Source organism: Panicum virgatum, chromosome 9N (assembly GCF_016808335.1).
Source record: "Panicum virgatum strain AP13 chromosome 9N, P.virgatum_v5, whole genome shotgun sequence".
Lineage (NCBI taxonomy): Eukaryota > Viridiplantae > Streptophyta > Magnoliopsida > Poales > Poaceae > Panicum > Panicum virgatum.
The window spans coordinates 57,337,903-57,360,970 of record NC_053153.1 but is presented as its reverse complement, the minus strand read 5'-3'; the positions used below and the strand labels follow the sequence as shown (position 1 = coordinate 57,360,970).

At 44.4% G+C, this 23,068-nt stretch overlaps 1 protein-coding gene across 1 annotated transcript; it reads right to left on the bottom strand.

Moving 5' to 3' along the window:
* Positions 1 to 11,184: 11,184 nt before the first annotated feature.
* On the bottom strand, positions 11,185 to 18,135 carry LOC120692973. Its single transcript, XM_039976378.1, has 7 exons — positions 17,857 to 18,135; positions 14,629 to 14,852; positions 14,417 to 14,522; positions 14,228 to 14,329; positions 14,080 to 14,139; positions 12,537 to 12,615; positions 11,185 to 11,592 (listed from the first exon to the last, which is right to left on the bottom strand). Exons 1-7 carry the CDS (start codon positions 17,869 to 17,871, stop codon positions 11,441 to 11,443), a joined length of 738 nt encoding a protein of 245 aa, XP_039832312.1. The 5' UTR covers positions 17,872 to 18,135; the 3' UTR covers positions 11,185 to 11,440.
* Positions 18,136 to 23,068: the final 4,933 nt, after the last annotated feature.

The window sequence follows — 23,068 nt, the reverse complement described above, 5'->3', positions numbered from 1 at the left end:
AAGATGAGTCAGAAGAGATAGAGAACCAAAACATCGGACCACAGGGCCTTGTTGATGAGGGAGAGAGGATACATAGCATTGTGGACGAGATGGAGGCAGAAGACCAAACCGCAATAGAGATGGAAGAATATGAGGGCTCATCTGATGACGAGCAGTACTCATTGCCAAAAGAGTGGAAGGAGCATGGTTTTGGCAGTCATGTCGCAGAAGACGTACGAAATCAGGAGTGGGAGTACAGAGGGAATGAGGTAGTGCAAGATGCAACATATCCAAACATTGAAGCCGTAAAAGATGCTGTGAGACTATGGGCAATATCATTGAAACGAGAATTTAGAGTCGTAAAGTCTGGCAGTAAAGAATATGAGGTGAAGTGTATGAATGATGGATGTCCATGGCGAGTACATGCATTCAAGGGAAAATGGAAGTCGAACTAGAAATGTTCCATTGTGACAGAGCACACATGTTTGCTGTCAGAAGTTCTTCCCTCGCATCGCAATATATCATGCGACTTTGTTGCAAAGCAAATATATGGATTGATTATAGACAACCTAAATTACGAGCCAAAAATGATTGTTCGACACATTGAGCAGATTTACCAGTACACCATTAGTTATTTGAAGTCATGGCGGGCTAAACAAAGGGTGTTCAAGATGCGGTTCGGCACATATGAGGCATCATATGATAACCTACCTCGTATGTTATCCCAGGTTGCTGCTAGAAATCCTGGAAGCTTTTATGACACATACCTCGTACCAGCCGTGAGTAGGGGGCAAAGTATTCTGCAACGAGCCTTCTTTTGCCTAGGTGCCTGTGTTAGAGCATTTCAGTGTTGTCTTCCGGTGATCTGCATTGATGGCATATTTCTGACTGGAAGGTATAAAGGTCAGATACTCACCGCAATCGGGGTAGATTGCAACAACCAAATAGTTCCGCTCGCATTTGCATTTGTTGAGAATGAGAACTTAGACAGTTGGTATTGGTTCCTTGAACGAGTGAAGGTTCATGTTATTGCTGCACGTCTAGATGTGTGCCTTATTAGTGATAAGCATGCAGATCTGCTGCAATCAATACTGAAATTGCAACGTGGAACTGCGACAACGCCTCCATTGTGGCCCGATGTCCAAAACAGGTGTTGCATTAGGCATCTGGGTGCAAACTTCTATGACCTCTTCAAGAACAAGGATCTTAAGAACATGTTTAAGAGGTTGTGCACCCAAAATCAACAGAGAAAATTTAATGCATTATGGCAGATGTTTGATCAGTTGACTGCAGAGCTAGTGAAGGTAAGGGCATCAGGAACAAGCACGAGTCAGGCTGCAGAGGCTAGGGATTCAATTGAGAAGCCATTTTCACACTGGATTCGAGGTGCACCTAAGGAGAAATGGTCATTCCTTTATGATACCAATGGAATACGGTATGGTATTCAGACAACGAACCATGCATAGTGTTTCAATATGGTTATGCGTTCTTATCGTGCCTTGCCTCTTGTGAAAATTGTTGAGTTCATCATGTATGGGTGCATGAAGTATTTCAGAGAGCGTTACATGGCTGCAAGCATAAACATCTGCAACTCCCAAATTCAGTTTTGCACAAGAGTGACACAATATATGCAACAGAAGATTGAAAAGGCCAAACTGCACCGCGTCATATCGACGGGTACAATGGAGCATAGATTTAAGGTTCTATGCAAGGATAAAACTGGTCATGGTATCCGTAGAGATAGGGTGGTACAGGAGAGTTTGATTACAGTAGATGGCAAAACCTTCTGCTCCTGCATGAAGCCTAAGTTATTGCATTTGCCATACTCGCATCTCATTGCGGCATGTGCAGAGTCTGGGTTGCAGCCAGGAGTATTTGTTCCACCTTACTTCAGCAAGGAAGCAGCTGTATCCACCTGGGGATATGAGGTATACGGGATTGGAATAGTGGGGCCTTTCATTCAGGATAATGAGAATAAGATGTTTATTCCTAATCCAGCCACTAAGAAAGGCAAAGGCCGCCGTCAGACACGTCGTATTCGGAATGGTATGGACGAGTCCGAAGCAATCAAGGCACAAAAGCGTTGCAACCAATGTGGAGCATTGGGTCACAACTACAAGAAGTGTCCACAGAATGCACTTCACGATGCTGCTGACGTCGGTCCTTCCGGAAATCCCAGAGATGGAGCACCTCCTGCGTTCAGACGACCATCGGCGAGAATTGCTCGTGGAAGGCACTCGGTGTCATGATCCACAATTGTATCGAACATATCTGTAATATGTAGTAATCGTGCGTCCAGTTTGTATGGAACATATCCGTATTATGTAGTAATTGTGCGTGGAGTTTGTATCGAACCTATCTGTAATATGTAGTAATCGTGCGTGAAGTTTGTATCGAACCTATCTGTAATGTATAAATATTACGCGTCCAGTTTGTATGAAGCATATACGTACCTATGTGTTCTCATATATTTTTGAATGCAGGTATGGAGATGGACTCCTTGCTAGACCCAGTTATCGACTCGAGCCACAGGTCTTACTTTGCAGCAGTTGAGCACCGAGCCCTAGAGGTGCTACGTCCTCGTCCACCCGGGGAGGCGATCTCTATACACCACGATTGAGTTGATAGGTATGTAATGAAATATTATTGTTTATCACTTATGTATTTGTCGGTATTCCTTTGTTTTGACAATTTTGTTTATTGCAGGTTACGTGAGGCCGGTCTACTGACTCTGGGCCGTCTTGTCGAGGGTGAGCCTATTCAGCTCGACCGATCCCTCCTAACGGCGCTCGTTGACAGATGGAGGCCGGAGACACACACGTTCCACCTCCCGTGTGGGGAGATGACTCCTACGCTGCAGGACGTGGCCTACCTCCTCGGCCTCCCTATCGTCGGGGAGGCTGTAGGTCTGTGTGTGGTGGCGGCCTCGTGGAAGGATGACCTGGAGGCCCGTTTTGCCCTGGTTGACCGCGTGGAAGAAGCAAGTCCGATCAACCCGCACCCGCGAGCAGCAGGTCCTTCGAAGACCTGATTCCTACAGTTTACAATATGTATTCATTGCATATTTAAATTTAATTATTACAATTCACATGTTGTATTGTCAGTTGAAACTGTTAATCTTAATTGTTTATGCAGCCTGCCGTGTTGGCTGCGGATGCCGACAAGTACAGTGTGACCAGATCGCTGGAGGCGTACCTACTTTGGTTGTTTGGTTACATCATGTTCAACAACACTCATGGAAACTCGGTCGATAGGATTCTCCTTCCGTATGCACGGGAGGATTGCGGATGGAGACGAGGACGTATCGGCCTACAGCTAGGGTGAGGCGGTACTTGCAGCCACTTACCGTGGACTCTGCGACGGCTGCATTGAAAGGATCTTGATCACACAATGTCGTAGCCTAGAGGGGGAGTGAATAGGCATTTCTTCAAAATTTGGCGCTTAATCCCTATTGGGACTGCTTGGACCGGTCAGACCGGTATACCAGACTGGTCAGACCGGTCTATGCAGGCAGACAGTCCAGTCAGCGGGAACAAGTCCCCTCTCGAGCTTGAACCTATAACAAACTTGGGATATGTGTCTTGCAGAGTATTTCTAACAATAGAAACAAGTCCCTACACACAAGTAGAGCACACCCAAGTAGATCGAGCGGAAGCACAATTCAAACTCAAAACTATAAATGCAAGGTAAGTAAATCAAACCGAAATATAGATGATGCAATGAAGACACGGTGATTTGTTTGACCGAAGTTTGGATTCACCCCGTGCACCCACGTGTGAATCCTACTCTCCGTTGAGGAAGCTCGTAGTGACCCCAAGGTCAAGCTATCTCCTCTTCTCCACTATATGACCATGCGATCTCTTGGCACACGATCGAAGCCGCAACAAACTTGCCGCTGCTCACCACAACCTTGGGAGCTAGCCGGCGACGCCTAGCCGTCTAGGAGCCGATGCTCCAAGAGTAACAAATGCTTCAATCGAGTTGGCCGACGCAACCTCAAGTGCTCAAAGCTTGGGATGTTTCTCTCTTGCTCAAATGACTCTCAAGGAATGGATTCACTCAACCCAACTCAAAGATTCACCTTGAATCAAGCAACTCTCACAAAGAGAGGTTGGGGAGAACTCTCCAAGTGCTCACAAGGCTCTCAAGATGTTCTGAAATGTTCTAGCATCAGCACCCACGAATGGGTGAAGTCATGTGGTATAAATACCCCTTTCTCACAAAACTAGCCGTTGCCCTGTCAGTGTTAGACCGGTCAGACCGGTCCCCTAGACCGGTCAGACCGGTCTATTTTGAAAACTAGCCGTTGGAGGCTCACCCTGCTCAGACCGGTCAGACCTGTCCCTCAGACCGGTCAGACCGGTCCCTCTCTTTTTTCTGCAGTTAGCTCTCACTCCTTAGGCTAAACTCTCTAAGGACTGGTTTGAGCACTTTTGGTATTGTCTAAACCTACTGATGTTGCATCCCTCTTGATAGTACGGCATACCTATACTCAAGTGCACAAATGAAATATACAAATTCCACGATTACTTGAGCTTCTTCATAATATGATCATGCCGACTTTTCTTCGATCAATACCGTGAGGGCATCAACATCTTCTTTCTTTTGAGGATGCCCGCTTTGAGCTAGTGACTTTGAATCTTTAAATTGCTTAGGAATGAAATTCACCTTGATTCACAAGTCACCTTCTTTTCTTGAATAATGACACTCTTCAACATAGAGTTCTCCATGACTCTAGGATCTCCGGTCTTTGACCCGTATCGGTTTCTTTGCTGCCCCCAAGCCGTCGCTTGCGTAGCCTCTTGAAACATGCCTCTCGGTCCTCTACCTTTATCCTAGCCATCCATCTTGAACTCATATTGATTTGTGTCATGCATGAAATCTTCATTGTCAATTTGAATTCTCAATTCAATCTTATATGTAAGCCTTCCAATTTGAGACATCATATATGTATCAACTCATGTCTCATTCTCTTTTGCCTTGCTTGCTTGCATCTTAAGTTAACATCCATTTATCACATGTGACAAGATCTTCTATATTTGAGACTATGCATAAGCATATCACATCTCATTCACAAAATCTTTACTTGTCACTTTGAATCACATCATAGATCGAAACAAGCCTTCGCAAATATTAGAGCTTTTATATCAATCATGAATACTTTGCTCTATTTTCCTTTTCTTGTTTCGCTTGTCACATGCACATTATACCAATGGGATAAACACATTTGCTTGTAATACTTGAGCTATCCCTTTTAATACACATTTCATAATTAAATATATGTTCATAATCTCATGCAAACAAGTTAGTCCTTTAATCGTGTTGTCAATCAATGCTCCAAAACCCACTAGGGCCTAGATGCTCTTTCATGCATGAAGACACATGGGAACGCTATCCTGGCGGGGTGCCCACTACTGCTACAACTTTGGTCGTACGAGAGGCTAGCCGTTGGTCGGCCCATCGTCAGCCACGAGCCTTACCACACGGGGCCATGTACGGCGACGAGGAGGACGACAGGCCCACTATGGGAACTCTCTAGATCTGGCGTCAGATACGTTCGCAACAAATCTAATTTTGTTATTCATTGTTACATGATGCATTAGCGCACTTTTAATTTTACTTATTCGGACTGCAGAGGTCCTGGGCGCATGCGCAGGTTAGACGTGCATATCCTGAGTTTGTTTCGGAGCTTGACATGCTGACGCCCGAGGACGTTGTCTGGGAGCCTTACAGCCCAGAGGCTGTGGCTACCCATGCACTAGCAGGCCTGTCTTCGCATTGCTCCGCGAATGCGAGCCTGTGGCTTACTACAGCCGTCCTGGTTTATGACATCGCAGTTGAGGCATATTGCCCCTAGAGAGTCAGGAGACAGTTTGTGCAGCGCCAGGAGTTTTCGGTGCCCACCGCGTTGGAGCGTGTCAGTCGTCAGGACCACAGGTAATTGTGAATGAACTTGGCTCATACATTCGTGTCGAATCTAACGATTCTTCATGGTCCACTTTTGTAGGTTGTCAAGGAGTGTCTTGCCGTGCTCTGATGATTGGCTCACCAAGATGCAGCCGTGGGTGGACCAATGGGAACAGGCAGACGAGCACTTGGTCCATCCAACAGGACCCCACATAGACAGCTCCTTTAGGGCTTACCTCACCTGGTACTTACCCTGGACTCAGGCTCGTCTGGTTTATGTTGACACTCACCCGCAGCCACATCAGGCGAGGCCTCAGGATGGCTATGCCCGGCACCACGTGGAGGCACTAGCTGGCGCGATGAGTCTCTTGATCATATTTGCATATAGATATATATATACATATATATATATATATTAATATTCATAAGATAATTCATGTGTTTCTAACTGTTTCTTTACTGAATGGGTGCAGTTTCGCCTTTGCAACATGGAGACGGACTGCTCGACTTACCTGACGAGGGTACGTGCCGGATCCCCAATGACCCAGTTTGAGCAGACAGAGGCATGGTCGAGGCAGCGTGACCAGTTGCGTCAGGTAGTGCACAACTTGGGAAGCCGTGTGCAGTACGAAGACAGCCACGGGTCGTCCCAGGCCTCGTCGTCGTTCCCGTGTCCGTTGACCGTGCACGGGCCGACGTCGCAGTTCTTCACAACTACAGGTAACGTAGATATCTCTTTAAAATTAGATCAAGTGTTCCTACATATTTACTAATATCGCAAACAGGATACGATCCAGCTACTGCATTCAGCCATACTGGAATGTTTAGAGGGACAGCACCAGTTGGCGGACCGTATCCAGGGATGGTACCGGGGCCACAGATACCGGCCTACACAGGTTAGTTTATGTTTCGTATTTTGGTTTCTACATATCATGATGAAAGACACGAGCGTACGCTAACATCCGCATTTTATGCGTAGGATTCTACCCTGATGCGGGCGCCGGACCTTCTTCTTCCTCCTTTCGATCTGGTACATAACACTCTCTCAATGCACTCACTAATTTACCACGCAACATATGTTGGTTTACGTTTATATGTAACGCAGGATTTGTTTCGAGTACGTTCGTTCCAGACAACGAGGGTTTCACCTTAGACGAACTCGACAGCCTGACTCCAGACTCACCTGGGCGCACGGTGACCCCGATGTCTTGGGGTATTCACAGCTAGGAGGAGCACCACTTGGGATCTCTCAGCAGCAGACACCGCAGCCCCTTTTGCGTCTTGAGCGACAGGTGAGGTCTCCGGATCGTCACACCTACTCCGAGGGCCATGTTCATGCCCAGCAGAGGGCTAAGAGGGTCCGACGCCCTAGGGGTGGTTAGATATATCCGATGTCTGTATCTCTGATGTTTATTTGTAATGAGATAGCTGTGGACCGCTTATTTGTATCCGATGTTTTTAATTATGGTAGTTTACTTGTCATTTATTTCTATAGATACTATTGATGTGAACTTGTTATGTTTGTGGGTTCCATAATGCTCGTGAAATAAGGGATGTTCTTGCGAATTTTTTCCGTGATTTAATGAAGGACAAGTTAGGTGCAGTACGAGTTAGCGGCCGAGATCCCGCCGATGATGATGACGACTACCGCATACAGTGTAAACATCGTGACACGCTCGAATAGCTTAAAATAGGGACCATAGTGTATCTAGCTGCGAATATGAGATCACAGGTTGCCACTGCTCAGCACGGCGATCACGGGTTTCCCAAATGTCGCATTGTTTGCCCAGACATACGTGACAAAAGACGACAACCCAATAGCAGTGCCCTTCCACCATTTCAAAAAAATGTGACAACACGGCAACCACACTAGCTCACCTTCAAAGCAGTCTCTTTGGTGAGGACGACGGACCTGTCATTCTACAGCGAAGGTCTGTGGCGTGTAGTGGGGAAGGCGGCATCTAGGCGCGATCGACCGAGCGGCAGCAATGCAGTGCTGTGAGTCTGCATGCACTTAGATGCTCTACATGCACAGAGATGCATCGAGTAGTCATTTCGAGAATCGAATCTAGCCTTTTCAGTGTTAGGTCAGCTAGCCTCTTCACTGTGTTGTCATGTAGGCTTTTTAGGTGAATTTACACTCCACACTCCGGGTATCAGACCTTTGTGCGCCTATAAATACTCCAAAGTTTGTGAACTCCCAGCACCACCCAAACACCAAAGCTCATTGTATACCCAATGTCTGGAGGTGGGTCTAGCGGGAAGAATTACTACGGTTTTGGGAAAGGAAAAGGGGGAAGAAAGGGAGACCCCATAATATGGGAGGGGCCTCTTGGACCTGATTCCTTTCCGGAACCAGTGTTTGAGTTTCCGCCACAGCACAAGAGTGAATTTACCAATGAAACTCCTCTTCGACAATACGATAACCGTAGAGAACCGTGGCCAAAATGCAGACATGGTGAGGACTGCTTAGTGCAGATGTGCACCGACGGGATGGATGGCGGTCGGCGTTTCTTTAAATGTCCACACGCATAGGTAATACTCGGTTGTTTCATTTCTTTATCTTCAATGAGACACCTTATATGAAATTTGTTTTGCAGTCTTTCGATGCTCCAGAAAACTGTGGTTTTACTAGGTGGGTCGATCCCGCACCAATTGATTCTGTTCATCGAGTACCTCCAGATAAAGATCTTTGATCTGGAATGCAAGGTGAACCATTATGAGGAATTGAGCGAGGGTAACAAAGACGACGAAGATGATGATACCAGCAATGCTGCCGGTTCACAAGATGAACCATCCACTATTCCTTACTGCAACTGCCCTTGTCACAAGAAGAAGGGCCCTACGCCTCCGGCACCATCGCCTGCACCACCTGTAATGGGTGGATACTGCGGAGAAGGCTCAACACAGTTTGCTACGTGGGGGTACGGCTACTAGGAGTACCTTAGTGCTAGTGACATGCTGCATCGTTGTGTTTGTTGTGTTTTTTTTTAAATTACCTAAGGCATGTTAGGTTAGTCCAGAATCTATTTACCGTAGTTTGTAACGGGTTCTGCCATGCCACTGCATGTGTGATGTGTGTTTCATTACCATTGTATTATGATGTAAACTTGATGGTTCACATTATGTAATGCATTTCTTAGTTCTTATTTGTTATCGTTATATTAATTAAATGTGTGCTTCTTAGTATTCTAGTGACATGAAAAGCTCCGGAAATATTAAGGACAAGTTCAAAGATTTCATAGATTCCCGGCTACAACTGCAAATTAATGGTAAAAGTTACAACACACAGAGTCAAGCTCTCAACTGAAAACATAAACAACTAATTACAGTGCCATGTGCACGCGACAAGGTAATTTCTTGTTGCATCTAAATCTACCATGCCTTATGGAACGTAAAATGCCGGGATTACATGGTACTACTCTACTCAGTGCACCGAGGATATTTGTCCTTCCTAATTGCTTCGGGCCTGGCTTCCTTCGCACGGCGTGCCCTCTCTCGCTTTCTCTCCCTGTCAGCTTCACGTTTCGCCGCCGCTTTACGATCCACCTCCTCCATCCTCTTGCGGATCTCTTCTTGCTCTTTCTTACGCTTCTCCTCTTGCTGTTCCTCGTGCTTCAATCGGCGCCAACGTTCTGCAGCCCACCTTGTTTGTTGTTCCACAAAGTCCTTTGCCTGCTACGACTGCACGTTATCGAACCACTGCATAAAATCACAAAGAGGCGGAGCAGACTTTTTCCAACAAAAGTTAGAATCATAACTCAATATTAGGTCACAAAGAAAAATAGCGTCTGTTGTCCTGCTACCTTGGCCCGGTCTTTGTCGTATCCCTTAGGTGGATCATATTCGTAGTTCTCACACATAAAGAACCTCATGCCGTAGTCATCTCCTAAAACCTCAGATTACATGAACTTGCATAACGAACCGCAGAAGCACATTGGCACATCAATTCCTTCGGGTACGGTGGCTTCACACTTGCTCCACGGAATGTAGGTTGATCCTGACGAAGACATTGGCGCTATAGTGTGGTGCGCCAAATGACGAACAATGATTTCAATAATGCACCTATCGTATACCAAATCGATGTGTGAAAATATTGGTACTGTCATAATTCTATTGTCTTATGCTGCAATATCATTAAGGTACTGTCATAATTCTATTCTAATTCATAATTAATTTAAAACAAGTCTGTAATAGTACTGAAATTGTAATATTAAACGAGTGTTCTAAAGCACAAAATCTAATTCAGCTAATCCGCTAATTAAATTAAATTGTTATACAATATCAACGGATTCATACGGAAGTTACCGGTAGATCACAAGTGCGGAATTCGGCAGAGCTTCGCCGCTTTTCTTCTCCTCACCCCTCTCTTTTTTTCTGATTTTTTAGGCTCAAATGAGAAGGGAATGGCGGCCAGAGCTTATATAGGGTGGGAGACCCCTGTCGCCCCTGTGGGGGGCGACAGGCCCTGTCGCCCGTTGGAGGGGCGACAGGCCCCCTCCCCCGGCCAGGGACCTCTTTGCAAATTCTAAAAAAAAATTACATTAGGGTCCAATCGCCCGTTGCTTGGGCGACAGGGGTCCTGTCGCCCCCCATAGGGCGACCGGGGGTATTTTTGAAATTTTTCAAAACGGACATATATTTTTGAAATTTTGATTTTTTAAATATAAAAAAGAAAAAAGTCCGCTGGGGTCTGGCTAACTCCTTAACCAGCCCATCAAACAATCCGAGACTGCATTTGGTTGTTCGGGCCGGCCAAAATTTGGTTGCCATCGAAATGGTGGGCTTACCCAAGGTCAACGGTCAACTTTTGGCCTGGCAAACATGGGCACCAATCCAAACACGCCTGACATGCAGATAGGGATGGCAATGGATTAGCTAAGATGCGAGTAGAGTAAATATCCGCTCGCAACAATATCCGAAACTATAAGGCATACCCATACTCGCGAAGTCTAGCGGGTAAAATTTTGTACCTGTACCCGTACCCATCGGGTAAGGGTCGGGTTTCAAGTACCCATCGGGTATAATAATGATAGCATAAATAACTTTTCGTTTGGTCTATCACATTTTAAATTTATCGCCCATACGAGAGAACGCAAAGTATTAGTAAAATAGAGAACTAAATGAATCATCTTGCATCATTTTTTTCTTATTTTAAGCATCTTTTGTAGTTGTACGTAAGTAAATGTGTTCAATTCTAATTAAATATTTCATCTAAAAATGAAACAATGATCATACACTTCATTACAAACCATAATCAAAATGTCAACGTTATTTTCACATCTGTTAGTTCACACAATCTCATTATTCGTCTATATAGTTCATACAATCACAAGAAAATGAGACATTAAATTTGTGAACGATATGAGTTCGCTAGATTATTTATTGTATTTCGGGTACCCAATGGTACCCGCGGGTAAAAATCTATATCCATACCCATACCCGTGGGTAAAATTGCCGTCCCTACATGCATACGCATATTCCTCACAAATACCGTAAAAGATCTCATATACATTTGGTTTAGACTCTTATGTACGTATAATAGCATGCAGTGTTACCTGTTAGTATAATGAAATGCACCTAGAGTTCTCAATTCATCATGTGTTGCTTCAGCTCCAAGAACTTTTAGAGCATCAGGTGCAGGGATACAAAACATGATTTGGTCGTACATCTCTTCTGAACCATCAACCTCCAGGACTATGTAACCTGTTGACAGAAACATATAACATTGTTTGCATAATGTCTTCCCGTAGTAACTTGCGTGATCAGGATGAAATTTTCATATCTCAAACAAGTAAATGCATATTGGGACCGCAAGAAAACAACCCGTTGTATAGATGTTCTGTTGAGTTGTCTCTAAAGCATATATGCATGTGAGTATTACAACATGATGATCCAATAAGATTTAGCCTGCGCAATTAGAATCCCATGATGCTAGGCACATTGGTGACATAAACGTGCATTATTCTAGAAGAAATAATGTTTATCTAGAAGAATCGCCAAAACAAGCCATGAGTTTTGCTCCGGTGGTCCCTTCCATAAAATTTGCACAAATCTTAAAGCACCTGAAATTTAATTTAATTATTTTCCCATTGGGTTTAGTTTGGGCCCGGCCCTACCCATGCCCTAATAAGATCCAGTCCAAAGGGTGGAACAGCTCCTCAGAAGACGATCTCGACATGCCGCCGCCGACGGTGGTAGAGTGCACGACGAACTGCTGCTGGGAGGCGGCCCTCCGCTTGTACGATAAGCCCGGCACCGGCGTCGCCCAACTGCTGGCACGAGGCCGACCTTGGCATGCCAACGCCGCAGTGGAGCCGGCACCGGAAGGAGGTCGCGTGCGCCGTGGGCGCGCATATGCATTGCCTCTCGTCGGCCGGTGCCCCGCCGCCGTTGGAAGCCATACCCTGCCCTCTCGATGGATGGCAGGTCAAGTTGCATTGACCCAACTTCCCTGAGGTTGAATTGCCGGAACTACACTTGGGTTTTTGGATTTGGATTGGGCCTCATTAGGGCACGGGAATGGCCGGGCCCAAATTAAACCCACTCGAAAAAAAAATTAAATTTTAAGTGCTTTAAGATTCATGCAAACTTCATGGAAGGGACCACCCTTCGTAACATTCCTGAGAAGTAGAAAAACGTATGGGTACCTCCTTCTAAACTTGAAACAGACTTTACTTCACAGCTGGTCTTAATTTGACAACCCATGCTCATCAACTCTTCTCTTACCTGCCAATCTATATATCCTATATAGATAGCACCCACTAACTATTTCTCTCTTCATGCAAGGTGTCCACATCATTTTTCACTAAGTGTCCCACTAACTTTCAACAATCTTATTAATTAAAAAAATGTTCATGTCATCTCTACAATATGCAATACTTTTAATCTTTAATTAACTAAAGTAAAATCATATACATACGCTATTTTTTCATCACCTATCCTTCTATAATGTGATCAAATATTCTATTGGTGTTTCTTCTTTTAGTTTATCGATTTTTACGAGATTCAATAAACAAGAAAATGTCCATATGATCTCTACTATGTGCAATACTTTTAATCTTTAATCTATTAACGTAAAGTCATATACATACTCTATTTTTGCAATACTTTTAATCTTTAATCTATTAACGTAAAGACTCGTATACATACTCTATTTTTGCAATACTTTTAATCTTTAATCTATTAACGTAAAGACTCATATACATACTCTATTTCTTTAGGCACCTATTCTTTTATAATGTGATCAAATATTATATTGATGTTAGTTTATCGATTTCTACCAGATCTTGATAAAAAAATAACATGCAAGTAAAATTCATATCAACTCTTCATGCAAGGTTGTCCACATCATTCTCCACTAAGTGTCCCACTAACTTTCAACTACCTTATTAATTACAAAAAAATGTTCATGTCATCTCTACAATATGCAATACTTTTAATCTTTAATTAACTAAAGTAAAATCAGATACATACGCTATTTTTTCATCACCTATTCTTCTATAATGTGATCAAATATTCTATTGGTGTTTCTTCTTTTAGCTTATCAATTTTTACGAGATTCAATAAATAAGAAAATGTCCATATGATCTCTATTATGTGCAATAATTTTAATCTTTAATCTATTAACGTAAAGTCATATACATACTCTATTTTTGCAATACTTTTAATCTTTAATCTATTAACGTAAAAACTCATATACATACTCTATTTCTTTGAGCACCTATTCTTTTATAATGTGATCAAATATTCTATTGACATTAGTTTACCGATTTCTACCAGATCTTGATAAAAAATAACATGCAAGTAAAATTCATATCAACTATATAGCCTATATAGATGGCACCTACTAAAGTCATTAGCTCTATTTCTCTTAACATGCAAGTTATCCGCATCATATAGGAATCCATTATATCAAATGCCACATCAATGTCCACTAGGGCCATCTATTTATGTTTTCCATCGATTTTTTTTGTGAATGTTGCCATGCAATCATCTTAATTTTTCTACTTTCAAATTTCACGTTAAATCTAAGAAATCTCGCAGCAACGCGCGGGGTATCACCTAGTATATATAATGTTTATACAATTATTTCTCATTGCATTAAGTAACTTGTATTTTGTATGGCAGCTCCTTTTAAGGTGGAAAACAGGTTGAAGATTCAATGCCTTTTTTAAAAAAAAGATTCAGTACCTTGTTCATGTAGGACTCCGATCGGCCCTTCACAGTGTGCCACTGGGGGCGACCAAACAACTGAATGCATGCAGATGAATGAGACTAAAGAGTTATTCAGATGCACGGTGAATCAAGAAAGAGAAATGAACAATAAATCCGAAGGCACCTCAAGAAGGTGATTGTCACGGCAATACGAGAGCACAAAGGAAGCGGGGAGCCCCAACACTCCTTGTGACGGACTGGACCAGATGCACGCACACATCGGAATCTGCAACGAATATGCAGTTTTGTCAGGCAACAAGCATGATACGAGGAGTATATAGGTAGAGGAGATAAGAAACTTTGGTAGCAGTACAAGGTATGCATCCTGGAAGAGCTTGGAATAGCCATGCACACTAATGAACTGCCCCAAGGTTTCATTGCGGTCAAGGTCAGGGTTCCTTTCATGGTCCTCAAGGTACCTGAAGTTCCAAAGATGGCAGCAAACTAGCTAATCAGTCAAGTTTCATGAATGGATATTATAGATGGGCAACACAATATGCACAAGCGATGCAGAGGCTAGCTCACTTGAGAGCATGGTTCTTGAACTTGAGTATCTCTACGATCAAGCGCCAGAAGCTGGGGCTAAGCGAGTTCTTCTTCGGCGCCAAGAGGCTGGATATGCCATTGCAAGTGCCCCACTCAAAGTCTCTGTTCCTGTCTAGCAGCGTGCTCACTGAGAAGGACATGTCCGATCTCTCAATCTCCACCCCGAGCCCTTCAAACCACTCCATCATGTTTGGGCTTGTCACCTGCAATTAGTGAGAAAAAAAATCCAGTAGAAGAATATCATTGGGTGGTCGTCTGGTGCTTATTAATTTGGTTTTGTCTAGTCTATCGATGTTTATGCTCTTATTCTTTGAAGTCCCTGGTGGAGTCATAAAAAAATAGATTATTTTAGATCACATTTTTTTCTAGCAAAATGATCAACACAAGAAACATTTAGATTGGGAAAAAAATGAGAAATTTTATGCCAACCGAAGGTTCAAAGAGGATTAGTAATTCAAAAGTTGGGACATACAAAATAAATGCATGCAAAGCAAATGGTTATTTAAAGTATGTAATGAAGATGCCATATGGCAAGAGTTTTGAGAAAAAATATCGACTTTAGGCCAAGTGTCCAAAAACACGGAGGTTTATATCTTTGGATGGGTTTGATGGGAGTGAAGGACCAGTTCCTTGAATTAGGGAAAATTATGTTGAACTAGATTATATAGATCATCAGGTTCTTGGAGGACATATGACTGGGTAACCAGACACTAATCTTGACCCCAAACTTGTATAATATTATTTGGACGAGAAGTGAAATTGTAGTTGAGGTCATTAGTGCAATTCTAACGATAGGATTGCAAATATAGCTAGGATCATAACTTCAAGAGTTTCTAAAACTGTATATTCTACTTAATCGGTGGTGGAACTGAGAAGGTGCTGGCAGGGGCCATGGCCCCTCTAAAAAGATAAAATCAATGCATAACAAATAGTCGGTTGATAAAATTAGATTAAATTTCTGTAGAAAATTAATGCAAAACCAAAAGAAAGACTGGTTTTTCATTAGCAAAATAGAGTATTTTATTATCAAATTTTTAATCTAATCTCAACTCCATCCCTAAACTTTCAAAATATACATTTCAGTTCTCACCCTTTTTCATGTAGTTCAATTTAGTCTTTTATGCTACTTGTCTTCCCATGTTGGCATGCCATATCAGCATCCAAAAGGTTCCTATTTTTTAGCAATAACATATATTGGTTCACACATACTTAAAGATAACACAACAAAACTTTAACTTATGTCTACATGAATTTTGTTCACAAAAAGGATTTTTTATACATGTATAATAAATATATTCGGATCAACTCCCTTCCTTAAAAAAATGTATATCACTTAGCTTCGTCATGGTGAAACTTTTATAATTATCAAATTTATAGAAATGTTGATTTTCAATGAACCGTACTTGACTAGATGTGACAAGGCGCCAATATGGCATGCCACGTAAGATAAATGATTAAATTAAACCGGATGGAGAAGTTTGAGGATTGACGTTTTGGAAGTTTGAGGATAAAATTGAGCTTCGGCTGAAAATTTGAGATTAAAATTAAACATTTCATATATTTTCCAGCCCTCCTTAAATTTTCTGTCCAGCTCCGCCACTATACTTAATAGTATCATATAATCAACCAAATAATTTATATCATAAAGTCGTAAAATGGCACAGTAGAATTGCGATTTTCACAACTATGCAAGGTAGGCCCTGCCCCGAGGTGGGAGTTTGACCTTGAGGCCAAGGCAGGTGATCGGTGGAACAAGGAGTGGCCCTTACAACTGACAAGCCGTGGCTACGCGTGTCTAGGTGGAGTGCTAGGGATCCTGCAGTCCGCCGAGCATTACCTGATCGTGGTCGCCCTGGGAAGATTAGTGTAATTTCCTACTGCCTCCGTTTCAAAAAAAAAAAGTCATTCTAAAATTTGAAATTTATCCCAAAAACAAATCATCTAAATTTATTTAGAAAGTACATGTGCATACAAGAATTAATTAATATCAAATATAGAAAATAAATAGAACTAAATATGATCAATTTACTTTCTTATTAATTTGTCTTAAAATTGCTAGGATGATTTGTTTTTTGAGATGATAGGAGTATGCACGACTACTCTTGTGGATACCCTAGCCGCCTCCTCATCGGCCCTGCCCTAGGCTCCAGCTCGCTGGTAGCCCATACCCTAGCTCGCCGATGGCTGCTCCGCGCGGAGCATCACTTCTGGGATGAGATGAATTCTTATCGCATGTGCGATGAATAGCTTTCCCTATCTCCAGCACAACACATCCAAGTTGGGCTGTGGCGATAGGTTTGAATAGCTATCGGACCGAATTCAGGCTACTGATGCACAGTGGATTTCTTGAGGTGATGAATTAATGATATGTTGCACGGACGATGATGTATAGCCTTCCAGCTCAGAACAGCTTCTGCGATAGATCCACAGTAATTTGAATAGACCTCCCAAACACATGGTCAGCACCCTGTAGCCGTAGATATTTCTCTCCATGGGGGAGGCTCCTTGATCTTCTTGTTCCCAAGCAAACAAAGACCCGGGTCATGATCACAAGTCCTGTGCCTGTGTCAGAAATGAGTTCATTGGAGCGAGGCTACCTGCCTCTAGGGTGGGACCACCAGTCAGGCCGGCGTTGTCATATACCACAAATGGGGACAACTAGCTAGTGTTCCGTCATGCCCACGGGAGGATCGGGTAATAAGTAAAGGTCTGGTGAGGATCGGAGGATGAAGCTGGAACTCTAAAGTAAGAACTTATGCTAACCCCAAAATATCAATAATCGTGAGATTTTAAAAGACATGCAGAATTTCAAAAGCAATAATTGCAAGTCTAGAAGACAATCAAGACAAGATAGAGGACGCACAAATGAAAGTCTGAGCATCTCCAACAAATTTTTCATCTCTTTTCTCAATATCAAAAAATTGATATTTTAATGATGGAGGTGCTCCAGTAGATTACCAATCCGATCCCCATTATCTATAAATTTTTGGTGATCACCAAAACACACATCTCTCTCACCTAAATGAAGGAGATTTCTCCACTACCCTATTTTTGGTGATTAGATTTTGGTAATCTGCTGCAGCAACTATTACCTAAAAAATAAAAATAGCTATTGGTAATAAAAAGAAAAACTATTTAGAGTATGAGGCATGAGTAATCTGTTGGAGATGCCGTTTGTAAGTTGGCTTAATGCATGGATGTTCGCACCCGGTTGAAGACCATGAAGCCGAGGTCGAGGTTGACAGGACCGCTACCACCATCGTCGACGGCCACAGTCCTGGCAACATCCCCGCCGAGATAGGGCTCCTTGTACAGAGTCACCCGCGCGCCGCCGCTCCTCGCCACCAGCTCGTGCGCCGCGGACAGCCCCGTTACGCCGGCACCCACTCCTTCTTGTACAGAGTCACCCGCGCGCCGCCGCTCATCGCCACCAGCTCGTGCGCCGCGGACAGCCCCGTTACGCCGGCACCCACTCCTTCTTGTACAGAGTCACCCGCGCGCCGCCGCTCCTCGCCACCAGCTCGTGCGCCGCGGACAGCCCCGTTACGCCGGCACCCACCACCGCCACCCTCATCATCTCTCTCGCTCTACTTGCTCGATCTATCTATGCAAACTCTCGTTAGGCCGCTGGCCAGGGGCGCTAGATATAGTGCAAACAGACATGGGCGTGCACATGGGTACAGGGTCCACCGAAGCTCCACTTGGTGACTGTGCCGTGTCAAGTCATTCATAAGATATTAGGAAATCATTAAGAGACTTTTTGGATGTGTTAAAATAGGAGCGCTAAATTTAGCTTTGGATGTGCTAATAGCAACGTCGGTGTTCCGTATCACAGACTAATAAATTTTTGTGCGCTTCACTACTCTGGTTGGTAATGCAAGGATTCAACACGGTTTATACTGGTTCGGGCGGAATGTCCCTACGTCCAGTTCGAGCACTCGTGCTCTTGCACTCAAGTTTGTAGTAGGGGTTACAAATGGGCGAGAGAGGGAGAGGGCTTCCCAAGTCTCTGGTCGCGTAAGCGTGTGTGCGTGCGTGTGTGGTTGTTCGGTCGATCCATCCCCTTTGCATGGGGTAACCCCCGCCCCTTTGTAGTCTCAGGGAGAATCGGGGGGTCGGATACAAAAATGATGGAAAAGTAAAAAGAAAAAAAAACGAGGGGGTCGGATGCGATCTGACCCCCTTCCCTTTATCCTGTCAGTCTGGGTACTACTGTCTCCGGTGGCAGTCATCCTTTCACATTTTCCGCCCTTAGCGGTCATGACGGATGGGAGAAGTCTTGGCGTGCTATAGCTCTCGTCCCATCGCCGGGACACGTGTCGGTAGGCGCCTCGCTGATAACGCTGACGTCGGCAGGGATGGTCGTCCTTCCCCTCTGTCCCTGAGGACAGTCTCCCCGTCCTTAGAGCTGACTTCAGGGGGGAGTGGTTGTGTACCGTCCCATCAGTGAGGTGCTGTCAAGTCGGGGTCCTGTTGCGACTGCCCAGGCTCGTGCTGAGGCATGGGCGAGTAGTCACATCGGCCCACGCGGGCTTCCCCTTGACTAATGATGGTCTTCATACTATGGAGCGGTCAAGCTGCCACGTGGTCTCGTACCTTTCCCCTCCGCAGGGGTCGGATGAGGCGATATTTTCCCGCGAGGGTCGAACGAGGCGAAAGTCTTCCGTAAGGGTCGGGCAAGGCGGAAACCTCCCCACGGGGTCGGCCTGAGGGGAGCGTTCCCTCAGGGGTCGGGTGAGGCGGAGGCGGTCGCTGATGGACCGCCTCGGCTCATCTTAGGTCGTGCTTAACTTGATTTTCTCGCGACTTCATCGTTTAACGATGGTTTAGGGGTACCCGTTACTTTCACCCCATCAAGCAAGATTGATAATATAGCGTCAAGATGGCAACATGGGCCGTGGGAGCGGATCCCCGCGGGGCCGCCCTTTAGCAGCGAGGACGGGGAGAATAGGGAGGGGCCTGAATGGAGCGGGGTGGGGATAGGTCAAGTTTTTAACCCGTCGGGGAAACCGTGGGGATCCGAAATAAAAAAAGCGATGATACTCAACCCACAAAGGCCCATCTGCCGAAATCCTAACCTCATTCTCTCAGTCTCTCCCTCGGTCTCTCCCTCAAGCCCTCTCCTCTCCCTATCTGCCGCTGCCGTCGCATCGGCTCATCTCCCGATCTGTGCTCGCCTGGTTGCCCGGTCGTGGGCTACCCGTCGACAACGCCACACCGGCACGCCGCTCGTTGTCGACTCGCCATCTCCTCTTGTTTGCCGCCCACGTCCGTCCGCCATCCCCATCCCCTCCGACACCGGCGCCGCCCGAACCTGAGCTCGACTCCGCCCGTCCGTCATCCCCTCTGGCCCTCCGACACCGGTTCGCCCGACTCCGCCGTTCTTGCTCCGATGAGGCCTTGGCCGAGGCCCCTACTCCCCCTTTCCTGACCCTGTCCCCTGCTCTGGTGATGAGGTCATGGCCTAACCCCTGCTCCTAATCCGGTCCTCTGCTACCCGCGGGGCCCCATCGGGGATCCGCGGGGAACGGGGACGGGGATCATTTTCGCCCCGTTAAGCATTTCGGGGTTGTGGCGGGGAATGTCGTTCGGGGATCGGGGCGGGGACAGGGATCGCTCCCCTGCCCCAACTCACCCCGTTGCCACCCTGAATATAGCCGGCTGCTGACTTCAAGAATCTTTGCAGCTCTTCTCTCAACCCACTCGTATAGTAGTTAGCTCTTCACTATTAATATATCGCCCACGTGTCTCTCTCACAAAGTTTATTGATTCTTGTGCCGAAGTCGACCGTAAATTTATAACCCGCTTCTCCTCCCTCGCCCCTACTATCTCCTCCACCTCAGTATTCAACATACAGGCTGTTATAATACTTGTTCTAATAGGGCTAAACTTGGGCTAATGAAAGCAAATCTAGGGCTAATGGACTCTAACAACCAATTAGCTATCATCTATGTAATTAGATTAGCAATTAGCTCATGTTTAGTTCTACGATTTGATATGTAAATAAATGGCTAAAGTTTATCCTCTTGGATCCAAACTTCTTGATACCAATCCTGTATTATCTGCCTCCTTATTACGAGATAATTATCACCCTGGCTGCGCTGTAGCCGTCGGCTGCTGCAACAGCCAATTATTAGACGGCTGCTGCACCGGCTGCTACGGGGATGGCTACTTTGAATGCTTCCAAACATTGATAATTTCCCAGAAGGTTCTCCATAGCCCTGGATTTCCACTACTACGTAAAGGCTAATTTATCCCGGTTGGCAAATATTTGTTGTCCCGGTTTTCCAACCGGGAACGCCAGGTCGGGACAAAAGGGGGAATTATCAGGTATTTACATGAATATATAATAAAACTAATGAATCGTGCAACGAATCATCCAAGTGCGTACCGCAAAATCTGTCTTGATCTTCAATTGCTTGTCAAATTTGCCTGAATGATTTTTAGCGAATTCTTTCCAAATCCTGTGCATGATTAGAACAATTATAGTCAAGTAACAAAGTGATTCAAATTATCGGTCATCGACGGAGTAGTGGTAGAATTACTTTTTCATCATGTTAAGAAGATTTTCGTATTGTTCTGGAGGTCTCCTCAATGAGTCCATAACCACGAGTAGGCTCTTCTCGGGAATTATGACAATTAGGACCCAGTGTTCACTGCAAAATTATACGGAGACAGTTCTTGGTAGTTAAGGTTTAAACAATTCGATTACAGAATAGAAAGAGTTAAACGGAGGGAATCACTCACGCAAAGTTGTAAGGAAACAATATCATTTGTTTGTTGTGATGAACGCTTATGTACTTGAACAAGTTTTGGTATAGCTCATCCTGTTTGTATTCATCCCACATCCGTACACCTTCATCGCCCCAGAACAATAAGAGTTCTTCGACCAATGGTCTTAGGTACACATCAATGTCATTTCTGGGCTGCTTTGGACCCGGGATAAGCACTGCATCATGATGAACTTTCGTTTCATGCAGAGCCATGGTGGAAGATTGTACATACAAAGAGTCACAGGTCAAGTGCTATGACCACTGCTCATCTCACCAAAAGGATTCATGCCATCCGTACTCAAACCGAACCTTATGTTTCTTGCATCCAAATCAAATTCAGTGTACATTCTATCTATTTTTCTCCACTGCGACCCATCAGCGGGGTGTCTCAACATCGAGTCTTTCTTGCGTTCCTCTTTGTGCCATCGCATCAACTTAGCATTATCTTTATTTCGAAACATACGCTTCAAACGTGGTATTATAGGCGAATACCACATGACCTTCGCAGGAACTCTCTTCCGGGGAGGCTCCCCCTCGACATCTACAGGAGCATCTTTTCTAATCTTGTAACGCAATGCACTACATACGGGACATGCATCCAAATTCTCGTACTCGCCTCGGTAGAGGATGCAGTCGTTGGGGCATGCATGTATCTTTTGCACTTCCAATCCTAAAGGACAAATAAGTTGTTTGGCTTCATACGTTGTGGCAGGCAATTCGTTGTCCTTAGGAAGCATTTTTTAACAAGTTTGAATAATTCACCAAATCCCTTGTCGGATACACCATTTGTCGCCTTCCATTGCAGCAACTCCAAGGTGGTGCCAAGTTTCTTCAATCTATTTTGACAATCTGGGTACAACAACTTACGGTGGTCCTCTAACAACTTCTGGAACTTCAACCTCTCCGTTTCACTCTCACAGTCTGCCTGCACATTGTGCAATGCCTGCCCCAGATCGTCGTTGGGATCATTTTCTGCTACATCTACTTCGGGCTCTTCCATGGGAATATCGTCATCGAATGCACCGATTCCAGCATTCTCGGGAAAGTGGGCGTCAAAATCTTCTTCTTCATTGTCTTCCATGGTAACCCCTTGTTCTCCGTGCTTCGTCCAACAAACATACTTCTCCATGAAATCATTTGCGAAAATATGGCTGTGTAGGGTTCTTGAAGATGAGTAATCCTTATTATTGTTGCAATGAACACACCGCAACACTTAAAACCATTCTGTTTGTTTGCCTCAGCCACAGACAAAAAATAATGTAGGCCATCAATAAATTCTTTCGAACGTCGGTCAGCATTGTACATCCATTGCCGGTCCATCTGCATTTTAAATAAATCGATTTGAATTCTTTACACGTATCGAATAAATAAAATATATCAAACCTAAATTAAACTAAATGTAACATAACATGAATAATTAAAAGATATGCAATATACATCATACATCTTGATTAATTAAAAGGAGTACTTAATCCATTACAGATCTTAACAAAGGAGTACTATACATGAAACTTAAAAATTCGAACAACACATAGGTTTTCAACCGTCCTTGCGTTGGAACGCAGAATGCTCTAACGGATTTCTTGCTGGCGCAGAAGAAGATGGCGGAGCTGAAACCTCTGAGTTTGGTGGTGACGAACCGTAAC